The 13,813-nt window shown below is 41.0% G+C and overlaps 1 protein-coding gene across 3 annotated transcripts in view; it reads right to left on the reverse strand.

Annotated features, from left to right (window-relative positions):
• Positions 1–13,813, reverse strand: part of DCLK1 (doublecortin like kinase 1) — a 265,387-nt gene that overhangs the window by 123,311 nt on the left and 128,263 nt on the right. For all 3 annotated transcript variants that reach the window (XM_075420395.1, XM_075420405.1, XM_075420423.1), the window contains exon 4: positions 999–1,098. In XM_075420395.1, coding sequence (XP_075276510.1) covers positions 999–1,098 — 100 coding nt within the window. The remainder of the gene's footprint in view (positions 1–998; positions 1,099–13,813) is intronic.

Raw genomic sequence — 13,813 nt, forward strand, 5'->3', positions numbered from 1 at the left:
CATTTGTCTGGATCCAGGTAAACCACGAAGCCTTCCAGTTTCAAAGGTTAGTCAGGAAAACACAATTGCACCATCTTTCATTTTAAATGTATATTTGCATCAAAACCAGTGAAGAAGTGGTGAAGTTAAATAAGCATGCACATGATGACTACGAAGAAGTTACTACCGTAACAAATTCTCTCCTGACTGATTTGTCAATCAGCTGTTCTTCGAGACCTTTGATATTTTGAAAAAAGATGAGAGGAGTTGATACCAATGGATTACAAACACACCCTGGACTGAGAAAGAGTGCAGGGGCAATAAAACCTTTTCTGAGTCTCGCTCTACACAAAAATGAAATCAATTTCAGTGGTAGCTTTTTTTTTTCAGGCACACAAAGCTTATAGGTTTTTTTCTTACTACTGTGGTTCTGATGCAGGAATATTCTTTGTAACAATAAAGGTATTTGCAAATCAAACATGTAGTTTCCTTAGAGGATTATGTACATTGATTATATTATGTTAGTCAGTCTCTGAAAACAGAACTCCATGAATTTTCTCAGATGACTTAGCATTTGCTGATTATATTTATCTTTCATACAGAATTGTATCTATCTTCCTTTATCATACTACCTATGAAGCATTACCTAAATCTCAATTGTAAGCACTGTGACATTGAAAGATTGTGACAAAGAGGCAGAATAAATTCAAAGAGAAAATAAAGACAAAACGTTAAGAAAGACCTTGCAAAAAAGGAGTTCCACCAAACACATGACTATTTCCTACAGTGTATGAAATACAAGCTGAAGTAAAGTTTTATGCTGCATAGGCAGATACGTTTCCCTTGGCAGCTTTATTTTTGCTTTCAGTCACTGCTTATTTTCACTATTCAGAATTTAAAGAATAAAAATATTTATCCTCTGAAATCAATTTAAGTGATACAGTTTTGGCTTAATTAGCATGGTATAGAAATCTGCTCCCTACTCTGGTTGTAAACATTTTAAAAATGTATCTTCTTACCACTTTCATCCAGCAAGAAATCATCCTGGTAACGGAACTTTTCTGGTCCACATGCAATAAAAATGTCATCATCGCCAAAGAAATCCTGAAGGCACATCACCTGCAAGCAAAAAGGAAAGGAAGGCATTGTATGAAATACCTCATCTTCAGAATTGTAAGAACAATAAATCCCTCCTTGTCTCCAGCTGCGTGAAAACTCTTCACTTTTAATGGAATCAACAGGGCTTCATCTCCAGATAAATTTCAAAGCTGTGCTCTGACCATCTGTTACAAGTGAGAAACACTTTTATGGACACTGCAGGAAGAGAGAGATAAGACAAAAAAGCCATAACTGTCACATTTATTACAAGATGCATCAATGGGGTATGAGGTAAATGCCTTTTGTTTACGCACAAGGTATCATTCCGTAGTTAGTGGATAATTAATTTGCTTTTGAGCCCACATCTGTATCCTTGAGAATGAGCAATGAAACAAGGTTACAGCTTTGTGTGCAGAGAGAAATGTAGTTATTTCAGCAAAATCTCCCTGACAGGGAATGAAACTCATACGAGTGAACTGAGTCTCCATCACAAACTCTGCCTCTTTGCCAGCAGAGTCGATATGAAGTCTCTTTGAAGGCATCAAGCTGAACAATCCGATGAGCTGGGAATGATTCTTCTAGTACTGAGTAAAAGGATAATCCCTTTCTACTCCCACATATGAACAGTCAGGATTACTTTGGTGTAGTTTTATGCCTATACATAAGATTTCCAGGGAGACCTTACTGCAGCCTTTCATTACTTAAAGGGGGCTTATAAGAAAGATGGGAACGGACCTTTTGTGGTAGGACATGGGGTAATGGTTTTAAACTAAATGAGGGTAGATTCAGACTAGATTATAAGGAAGAAATTTTTTACGACGAGTGTGGTGAAACACTGGAACAGATTGCCCAGGGAGGTGGTAGATGCCCCATCCCTGGAAACACTCAAGGCCAGGTTGGACGGGGCTCTGAGCAGCCTGGTCTAGTGGAAGATATCCCTGCTCATTGCAGGGGGGTTGGACTAGATGACCTTTCAAAATCCCTTCCAACCCAAACCATTCTATGATTCTATGATCTCCTTACAGCAGCTTTTAGTTCACAAGGCACTACTTAACAGTTCAATGTTTCCATTCATATGATTGTTTTTACTTACATTCTTAAAGAAAAATAAGTAATTTTCCCTAAACCTGACTGCGGACTTACTGAGCCAGTTCTGACAAATTTAAAAAAGAAATTAGATATCTGACTACCTTTGAAAAAACAAAGACACTTGGTAAGCTCTGCTCCTGGTTCAGATTTACAAGAAGATTTTAAAAGGCTGTGTTTGCTTATTTTTCATATAAAGTTTTGCAATTAAATAGTGTACCAACGTTTGAACAGGGTAATTTCATAAATAGAGTTTCAAGGCTATAGACAGGAAAGGAACACCTAATCTCTAAAAATTGACAAAACAGTTGAGAACAGTCCAGATGAAACAGACCTCCCTCCTCACAAAAAGCAGGGGGGGAGGAAAGTCAGCATTTAAGCCTATGAAAACACAAGTGAAAGGATTAGTTAATGAGATTTTGCCAGACTTTGGCATAAAAACAAGCACCCCCCAAGCTGCAGTGACTAGTGCCTAGGGGTTATAGAATTCATATCAAACATGCCTGAAGGCTTTGGCATCTACAACCGTTACGAGCCTCTATGCTAGAAAAACCTTAAGGAAGAAAAATAGTGCTACAGGTTGTGACTTGCTTGCAGAGTAAGATTTGTCATTAAAACTATTTTCAAGGTAGAGCAGTAACAAATGAAAAAATAGGAAAATGAGAGAAAAAGTAGATGAAATAAATAAATACCCAGAAAGAGACAAAGGTACTCCCCAAATTATCCCTTCCTCAAGCAATGCACATAATTTTAAATTCAGGTCCACTACAATCACCATTGTCATCTTAACACCACACAGTACCTGAACACCAACATCAAAAATGTAAATATTTGACGGAGCTTTTTACCATGTTCCTACTCAGTTTATGTTCTATTAGTGTATCAGCCTCAGCAACCCTCATACAGACTTGTTTACTTCCCATCTTATTTTTCTGGTCCACAAGACATATTCTGCCTATCTTCCCACCCCATACTCCCACCAAGCACCAAGCTTCAAACATCTCTTCCCTTCAGTCAAGTTCCTCTGAAATCGCCACCCCTCCCACGGCATGTACAAAACTACTAATTTGCAGAGTGACATTAAAAATCCTGCGAGTTCCTGTTTGCCTCCCCAGTTTGACACGTTTCTGGGGAGTGATAACCTTTACATTTGTATTTACACTAAGCAGAGTATTAGAACTGAATAAATAACAAGTGACCCCCGGCACAAAGTTGAGCTATTTTGACAACAAGCACGAATAAAAAAATAAATTAGTATCTGAATCAAAAAATTGTATGGATTTACTAAAACTCAAAACTGCTTGACTCTGCCCAGTGAAGAGAGTTTCATTCAAACCTAAACAAGATATTAGAATGGAGGTAGCAACACCCAACCAGGCTCAGCTACGCCACTATTTAAAGCATCTCAGGTTCAATCAGTGCAATTTATAAGCAAATAAGAAACAAAATAGAATTAGCACAATAGAAAAATAATTTGTACTTAGATATCCTTCTTTTTTATTAAACTTTACATTTTTAAGTATTCCTATACTTGCTTCTTTTCTCTATGCTCTCAGTTTCCTACTCTGTATGTAAAACTACATACACCTCTTACAGTTTTTCTTGCCTCCTGAGATTTTATTATTTTGGGAATTACAATTCTAGCTCCTAGAAAGCTCATAGCAAGAGCATAAGTTCCCACCAAATCCATCCACCTCCAGAATAACTTCCCTTCAGGCTTCCAGTATCTTTTTATATTATTTATTGGAAGCCTTGAGATGTCCTTCCCTGCCTGCACTTTCCATCCTTTCTGTCTCAGCATCCCTGGCCCAGCCCTCTCCGCTCCCCAACTCACGCTCCCCAGAGGTTACGCCGAAGGGGCCCTTCCTGAAGGCGTCTAACACACACACAACACCCCCTTCCAGGCTTCTTCGGAGAGAAATCTGCAAGCACTTTCTATTCACACTCAGTCATCAGCTAAGCAACAGGACCTGCTTCTTATTACCCATTTTCACTTCCGAAGAACACAGCTCCGCAGAAGTTATGATTTAGAAGATCAAGGATTTGTATCACCCGCACCGGACTGTGCCAGTGCTTAAGAGCCCAGCGTGCTCTGTTGCATGTGCTCAGCTTTAAAACTAGTCAATTTTTAAAATAGTGAATCACTAAAGCCTCCCATAACATTTTTGTTGTTTGCAAGTCACAGAATCCATCTTCTTCGTTTTGACCAAAAAGTTTTTATCTATCTTCCATATTCCAACACGATGTTTCTCAGAGTGGGGAAAACAAAGTCTATGCAGGAGCAGTAAAACATACACCTTAAGTAAAAAGAACCTGAAAAAAAATGTTTTCTACCACTCACTTGGTACTAAATATACCGTGACACTTGTAAACAAAAAATGTTCTGTCAAAGAAGTGATATTTAAAGTTAATGGTGTCTTGCTTACACCGTGTAGGAGAATGAATAAACAACAAACAGTACGAGGCCAGGGAGTCTCAGGCATTACAATTCTTTGCATTGGTGGTGAGAAAGACAAGCAGCAGCAAAGAAAACCGATCCCTAGTACGAGCTTCAGGCAGCACGCAAGTCACAAACCAGACCAACTGACCCTGTACGTCCTCAGCGCAAAACAGAGGAGAGGCAGAGGAGTTGGTCATGCCTGAACTCACCTGAGAAAGCTGTATGGGCTGAAGCCTGCATCCCCCCCCAAATCCTTGTCCTAGTAAACAACTCAAGAACCTCACGCCCCCTTCTGGTGGGAGACATGGGTCTGTGCCTAGGAAGAACCCCAGGTTACATTGTAGTTGGTGTGGAGCTTTCGCTGGGAGCCCAGAGGGGACACGGGGACGCAGCCGGGCCGGGCACAGCCCCCAGCAGAGCACACCGTGGGGCTGCCGAGCTGCCCCAGAAGGACAACAGGGAGTGGAGAAGCAAATCTGGCTTCCAGCCCAGCCTCAGGACTGGGTTTGCATCATAGCACGGACACTGCAGGCACTTAAAAATTACCATCACTTCTCTGTATTTTTACAAACAGGAGAGTACCCGGAACCAATGAGAAATATCCTAACTATTGTGGAGCCTTTCGTTTTCCCTTGACGGGCCTGAAACATCTAAGCTCTTAATATTCACCTCTTTGAAGCTGGTAATTTTGTTACAGAGCAGCTCTTTCTATCTACAAAAGATGAGAGAAATTATGCTTTACATTTTGGAGCACAGATGACCCAAGAGTAAGAACAGTAGCTCACAGAGCCATTACCTGATTTTATCCCCTCACCACAAGTGAGAAAAAGCAGTCAGTAGTAGTGTGGAAGAGGTGCAGAGGGAGGAAGAGAGAGAAGGAGGAACAGAGCGAAAAGAGAAGGAGAGGGAGAGGGGAAGAGAGGGAGAGGGGAAGAGAGGGAGGAAGGGAAGAGAGGGAAGGATTGAGTCAATCCCTTCCTCTAAGAGTATTAAGTGAAAGCTGCTGATTAAATCACCTTTTATAATGGCCATATTCTGGCTATAGTGGGGTCAGGGGCCTTTTTGAATTCATGTTTTAACATGAATACACACATACAAAAAAACCAAAACAAAATTCTTTGCATATACCAGTCACAGCGAATCAAATACTTTCCTATTGTTTTATTGACCACATATCAAGTTAATATCAACTTTGAAGTTTTTAAACAAAAAGTAATCAGAAACCCAAATGTTCCTCTGCATTCCTGAACAGCTCACAGCACCAGCAACAGTACACCACCACCACAGGACTGCTAACTCTCACGTTTTTGTTACAGTTTTCATAATGCTGGATTCTTGGACGGAAAAGAATGAGGGGGGTGTTCTGTGTATTTGTCTTCTTTTAATAACAACAACTTAATTAGACTCAAAGCTGAAAGCTATTTTGGATGAGCAATAAGAAAACCTCAAGCTGGGGTGCCCTCAGGCACCAAGGCCATTGGAGAGCTGAAAAGAAAAGTGAGGACAAACAAATGAAGTGGTAAACCAAAAAAGATGCTGAAGGATACAAGGAGAACTCAAATGATAAGTGGCATAGGAGTTATCTGAAAAAAGAGGGGAAATGAAGGATGGCAAAGGGAAAACATGAGGAAAAAATTCCTTCACAAAGGAAGGGAGCTGCAAGGGAGGAGCGTACACAGGGTGACAGAGGATGGTGGCATGGAAAGAGCATCCCAAAGGAGGGGGGGCAGGCAGAGAGTGAGTGGCAAGTGCCCTCCAGACTTCATCCCGTAGCCAGCCAGCTGGGAAGTTTGAAAGCAATTTTGAAGCAGCCTTTCTGAACCTGAAACAATCTCATGTTGAGTTTGATTATCATTTCCCTGACAGTGAAAAAGACATTAAGAAATCCTTTATCCTTGGAAAAACCTCAGTGTTTAAATGACTCATGATTTTAGGACTCTGACTCATTAATTTTGTGTCAAGTTTTATGAGTTTTATTACAGAGCTGTTTTTCATTTTCCTGCTACTTTTGATTCACTCACCCTCAATGTTTAATTCCCAGACAGGCCTCTCTAGTTCTTTGTATGTTGAAGGAGCTCACTATATCTACGTTCTACCTTTTTTCTCCTTTTTTTCTTCCTCTAACTGATTTTTCCTATAAAACACAGCCCTTCTTTGTTTTAAGACATCAAGTGATCTTTATCGATGTTTTCCTGCTATTTTCCTCCTTAATCAAACTGTATTTTCCACTAACCACCATCCGTGCAGTACTGATTTTATGCATTTCCCCACTCTTTTTCTATTTGTTCATGATGGAACATATCAGATTAGATCCTGAACTGATTTCACTGCCATCTACCACTGGCAGTAAGAAGTCTAACGACAGCTATGGATTTTCCTGAGAGCTTAGAAACCAGACAAGTTGTTTGTACAGGTATTAACATAGTCTTGTTTAACTTCATGATCCTAGCAGAATTACACAGGAATAGAGAGACCTTCTACATTACTACATTTATCTCCCGGCCAGTACAGGGCTGTTTCCCATAACAGCTTTCCCAATGTTTTCTTCAGTTTTGTGATATATTCCTGTCTGAGTACAGCTTCCCTTAGCAGAAAGACCTGTAAAAGAACCAACTGTTACTCATTCAAAAGGATTTCATGGCTTCAGGAAAATCATAAATTAATCATGCCATACTGGTATAATTGCTCTTTTGGTCATTGCTGTGAAACAAGAAATCTAAACGTATCAATAAGGCTTTCAGGAAGGGGAAAGAAAAATACTCATTGTTTCTAAAAAAATGTTATATCAATATTATTGATATAACATTTTTTAAAAAATTAAATTTTATTTTATTGGAGGAACCTCTGCCTGTTCTGTTCTGTGTGGACTATGGGATAATAGCAAGAAATATCCTTTCTGGAGGAAAGGAATTAGACATCAACAGGAATTCACAGAGCATCACATGTGAGCGTTTCCTTCAAGTTTACGGCAAGTCTATTTCCCTTCCTGTTGGCTCAGGCTCTGAGGCTTTTATTCATGCCCTTTCACATTTATCTGTCATTACACACATGCCATTTCTTGAGATTCAGTCAGCTACGAAAAAATATAATTTATCATCAGCATATATGTACTTCCTTTCTCAGCTTCTGATCCAAGTTCTCTCCTCAGGTGGTGGCTTAGCCGAAGGCCTTGGCAGGTATCAGCTACACATTTCCAAAGCTGAACGGCACTGAATTTGTTCCTTTCTGTTGGAGTGAAATCTCCATGGTGACAACTGCATCATCAAGCTGTGAAAGCTTTTCAGTGAAGAAGAGTGTTTTATCATGAGATTCTCATTACAAGAGTGCCCTCTGTAAATGAAGAGGAGATGTTACCGTAGGGATTTCTGTAAAAAAATACCGTAGGGCTTCAAACTGGCTGCAGCTACACAGCAGTGCCGTCTTAACCAACTGGCTTGTGAGGATACCTTGCAGATTAATGCCTCTGAAATGTACGTGTGTACATGCGTCCCCAAATTAGATAAACACAAGACACCTTCACAGTTAGAAACATATGAATTTTCATACTCAAACTCAGCAGAAATAGCTTGCTCTACTGCTGCCTCACAGGAGCAGATGGAAAGCAAGGCGCCATTTTGGGGCACCATGCTTTGCCCTCCCCACACTTTCCTCCTCAGCCGCCTGTTGATCGGCACCAGCTCAGGACTGACTGCTCTGCCTTTTGTTCTCTCTGTCCCCAATACAGAAGTTGCTCTCTTCATTGAAATGTTGAAGATGTAGTATCAGTTTACTCCTACGATGTGTGTGTTCATCCATTCTGTAGTATACACAACTTGGCCTGTATGATCTTTATCCAACTAAAACTTGGCAAATAAATCACTAGGAATGAAATATCTGTTTTCCTCAGCTAAAATACCTATTTCTGTCTTAGTCAGTAAGGGCTTTTCACAAGGACAAGAAAGCCTTTCCACACTATGCTTTATACATTAATCTTAATATCCTCCGTTTTGATTTTCTGTGTTGCACTAAATGATGGTCCGCCTAAAAAAAAAATCGACCTAAATTAAGATCCCAGGTTTTGCAATTGTGCCATCACCTTCTTCTTGAGGTACATGTTTAATTTGTGATGACATCTTTTAAAAAACTTTCAAATTAATCCTCTAAAGTTCAGATAAAGATAATAGAAACTTGGCAGTTCTAATTCACTAAAACTACTGTACCTGGGCTGGAAACATTAGGTGAGACCTGAATAATTTCGTCATTAGATTAAAACTAACCTAGTAAGCAAGTTTCTTTGTTATAGAATTTGAGGAGAGCAGGGGATATTTCCCAACAGGGGACCCATGTGCTCATGCATGAATGCAATGCTCAGAAGCACTCACATTCAGTTGCATGAAAGGTTTCTCTGTGGGAACCATTAACAAGGCCACTTCAAACTCCTCCTGTCAAAAATTGCTTCATGGCAGACAGGATGAGAGCAGTGAGAATGTGGCTCCTATCCACACCCAAAAATGACTCCTTGAACATTACTTTGACAGCTGCACCAATGCACAATTGTGCTGACTAATGAATGTGGAGCATGATAACGCACATTCACATGGGAAGGAGGAAAAATGCAGAGACAGCATCATCAAGCCTAGAGTGGGCATCTCTTTTCACCTACTTTTCCATCTCCTGCACCAAATATAAACTTGCTGCTCTCCCATCTTCTAACCAGCTTATTGCTTCCTTTGTCCCCTCGCTCCACTACTCAAACCCCGCAGCGTACTAAAATTTCATTTCCCTCTGCACCTCTTACTTCCGAACGCTTCCAGCTCTGACACCGGTTCTTGCAGTCACTTCTAACTCAAAACACTACCACTGCCCTCTCACTTCAGTTCTCTCATCTAAACTTGGCTCCCTACATCACACACCACAACAATATATCTTGCCCAAGCAACTCCCATCTCCTCTTCTACCAGACTCCATTTTCTCCCCTAGATTTGAATTATTTGAGCACTTTCTTTCCATTCCCTCTATACCCTGGCTACAACACTCTGGCAACACAATGTAATTCTGCTCCCACGTCCTCCTCTTCAGCACCCTCTGAAGAGCACCACAGGCATTAAGTTGTGGCTCTTCACAATCTCTCCACCACTCCTCTAAGGAGAGCATTTGTAAACCCAACAGCAGTCTTTTCTGAAATGCTTTTTCCTCATTCTCAATTTAACTCCAGTTTATCAGAGCCACATAATTTATGTGGAAATCTCCATTGTGGTTTTCACGGTACCATATTTAGTTATTCTCCTGCTCACAAAGACTGAAATCAATGCATTTCTGTGCAGTTCCAAACCACTCTTTCATTTCTGGAGTAGTTTAGTCTTTGGCTCCTTCCTCTTTCTCTGTACTATATCCTTGATTACAGTCATAAGGAAATCCTACACCTTCTATATTTCCAACTCTACCGGCTTCCCAAGTTCATAATCTTAGTGTGTTCCTCCTGGTTTTTTATATCCTAAATTTAGATACCATTTTGCTCCTTAACTCCATATACAAAAGGTGTCTCACATACTATAATTGAAACCTTAACTCAATATACCTCTTTCACTTTAACTATCCAGCTCCTGCCTGGTAGTATTCCAGTCTGTCCAAAGCAACTGAGAGTGGGCATTTCAGAGGAGTATGTCAGATCTTGCAGTTATCACATGTGAACTGAACAAACACCTTTACTAGCTTCACCCAACCCTCTAATGGTCAAAGACCAATGAAGCATAAGCTTTTGCACTTGCATAACTGGAGTGCATTGCAGGTTCATTCTGTCGACAGAAAACCACAACTCTTGGTAGAGTTCCTCTCTTATTTCTGCTGTATCTCTTTTCAGAGTGACTATCATATACAACTTAAATTGAGGAAACCCAAATCTGTACAGTTTATACACTCACCAATAATTTTTCATCATGTTTTATGCATTTTATCTTTATATTTGATGTTTATTTACTTTCCAATATGGATTCAACAAAAGTCGTGAGTTATCCACAAACTGACTCATCTTCATTTCGGGCATTTCACTTCCCCAAGCTATTGACAGATACCCTTATTTAGTCAGAATCCAAGGTTTGTGTGCTGCAGAGATTTTCATATCTAACTAGGACCACATGAGATGAACTGATGAAGCAGAACATCACAGTGGTATTTCTTCATACGGATACCAAGGAGGTAGAGATTTTCTTCAAAGTTTTGGAGCCAAGAAGACACTCTCTCCACAGTTGGTGTATCCATATCTGGGCAATACATTGCTGCTAAGCTGTTACAATACGATGCTGGGGCACCTTGAATCACCTTCCTCCACATGGCCCGTGTACACAGGACAACCTCTGGATCTTTGGAGACCTCATCATCAAGCTCACTGTAGATGACTTCTAGCACTGCTAATTCTCTCAGGTACTGGATGTCTTCATCTGCAGTAGTCCACTTTTCTGGGGAGTTTGCAAGATCTTCCTTGAATGGGTATCTTGCCCTCACACTTGAGAGGAGCTGTCTCCAGAGACCACAAATTGCTGCCTCTTTACCAAGTCCTCTCTCAATTCCCTGATTTCTAGCAAGGGATCCCAGCTGTTGGCCTTCTTCCCCTTCCAGCTGCTGACTATCAGCCCCATTATCCCAGCAGGGAGCAGCCAGGCAGCAATACACTCACGTGGCTGGTGGCTGTAATCTTGTCACATGTCTCGAAGTTCTGCTGAGGTCAGGGACCAGCTGATTTCCTCTTCCTGTTTGAGCTCTCTGACTTCTTCCTCCAATTCCCTTGTCGAAGGACCAGCTTCTTAATCAAATCTTTCCTTTTCTTCATCCTCTCTTACTAATCAACAATATGGACCCATTGCTCTCCTTGTCCACTGTTTTTTGCTTTCCACTAGTAGGGCAATTACAGCAGTTGTTGTTTGGGTCCCTACCTCAACTCTACTGTCCTCAGATGCAGTCTTCTGAAAGTACTGAACTGTGGCTTGATAGGCACAGGCCAGACCCCAGTACAATGCTAGAAGCTGCTGGTTTTCATCGGGGTAAACAAGGCACTCTTCTATCAGGTGGCACGACAGTTTGCCTGGGTTGTTTGCCTGTTCAGGTGTAAAATCCCAGGCTACGAGAGGTGATAACTGTCCTAGGAACCTGCCCAGATCCTTCCACACACCCTGCCACCCAGGGACTGGCTGTTTTAGGGTATGTTTCAGTATCGCCTCACCCAAAATCTGTTTTCTCTTGCACCAGGACGAGACCACATTCTACAAAAACCATAAAATGCCAACTGTATTAATTAGTAGCATTAGACACCTCACATGAGGGTGAACAAGGACCTCGGGAGCCTGTCTAATAAAACCATCCACAGAAATTTCAGGTAGGGAGAGGGAGATGTATTCCCTCATCTCCACAAACTAGCTTCTGCAATACAGCAAGGCTGTGAACACCAGGTCAAAGCACATAGACATCATTTGTACCAACATGTTCCCAAGTTCCTCCTTCTGCCCTACAAAACGGCTTCCCCAGCAAAGTAAAGCTGTCAATGCCAGGCGAAAGTACAAAGCCATTATTTGTATTAACATGTTCCAAAGCTCAGCGAAATAAAGAGATAAGCAGCGCAAATGACCAATTCTGTGACCCACATAGGAGCCTGCCACTTAATAACGACTATAGCTGTAGCACATTTAGTACAAAACTGCCGTTGTATTCGAGCCCCACATTGGGCGCCAAGAAATGTTGTAGTTTTGCCTCAATTTGCAACAAAGAACCATGCAGTTACTCTCTCACTCCTTCCCCCTCCCTGGTGGGATGGGGAGGAGAATCACAAGGAAAAAAGGCAAAACTCGTGGACTGGGATGAGAACCATTTAACAGAATGGCAAAGGGAGAAGAAAACAAGAATCAATAATACTGATAAAAAGAACATACAGCATTCAATGTTCTCACCACTCGATGCTCAGCTGCTCCTGGGTAGCAAAAAGTCTTCCTTCAGCCAGCTCCCCTCTTAAATACTGATTATGACAACCACATGGTATAGAATACACTATTTGATTGGCTGTTTGGGTCAGCCCAACCAGCTTGTTGTGAAAATTAACTCTATCCTAGCTGAACCCAGGACAACACTCAAGGTCTCATAACTTGCTCAACTCCAAAGCAACATACCAGGCCTAAAAATAGTTCAAAAATTCTTAATAGCAAGTTTTAACACTACTTCTTTTGGGGCTTCAAAATTTTTGTTGTTTGGCATTTCCTACAAAATGAGAATCTGCGTTTCCAGCCAGGTATATCCTATGTTTTGGCTGAAAGTACCTTGTGGGATTGGCTACTCCTTAAACTACTGTAAGGTGTCTAGCAAATCTCAAACAGTAACAAACAAGCAATGACTTGCATACAACAGGTCACAAAATGCTTGATCCAACCCCCCACCCAGGGTCAACAAAAAGATGGACTTTTGCTCCAAGTTCTGAATCAGAGCTGTATCCTATTGTTTTGTGGTCCAACAGGTGACCCATAGCATTTTCTTGGCAGACAAGAGGCTGCTAGAGCATAAAGCAATGCAAAAGCAGCTGTACATCCTCTACCATCTGCACAGGGTGACACAGAAAGCAGGATCAGTCATTATTATTGCCTTTTCTGTTGGTACTGAGAAAGGATGGAGGAATGCTCTCTTTCCCCAGCAGCTCTGCTCGGTAACATCTACTGGAAGCAGCAGTTGGCCAGGCACCTGTACATTGCAGCGCAAGTCAGAACTACTCCCACAACCAGGGAAAGCCAACACCACAGGTGCTACCTCAAAAATAATGGTATTATTATTTGTAATATTATTTATCATTATGTTTAAAATAATATTTTAATTAAATTTATTTTTTATTGATAATACAAAAGATAAAGCTGAATTACCAGATAGATTATTCAGGCAAGTAAGCAGAAAGGCACACTTTCAAGGACTGAGGCAGTTTCTGAGCAAATTTTTTGGCAAAGACACAGGAAAGTGAACCTTCAGGTTCAGAAGGCCAGCTGGATTCAGAAGCAGGATGTCCATCTGTTCACAAGCGTATCCCCAAGCATTCTTTTTCCCTGTCAAATACACAGTGCATATTCCTACACCACAATTAAAAGGGAGATAACTTTGCAGCCCCAGAGCCCAGACAATCTTGCTCATAAAAGTCAAACACATGTGCCAGCTCAACATTTCTCATAAATAATTAATCACTTGGCCACATCAACTAGAGTCTTCTTT

This window comes from Opisthocomus hoazin, chromosome 1 (assembly GCF_030867145.1).
Source record: "Opisthocomus hoazin isolate bOpiHoa1 chromosome 1, bOpiHoa1.hap1, whole genome shotgun sequence".
NCBI lineage: Eukaryota > Metazoa > Chordata > Aves > Opisthocomiformes > Opisthocomidae > Opisthocomus > Opisthocomus hoazin.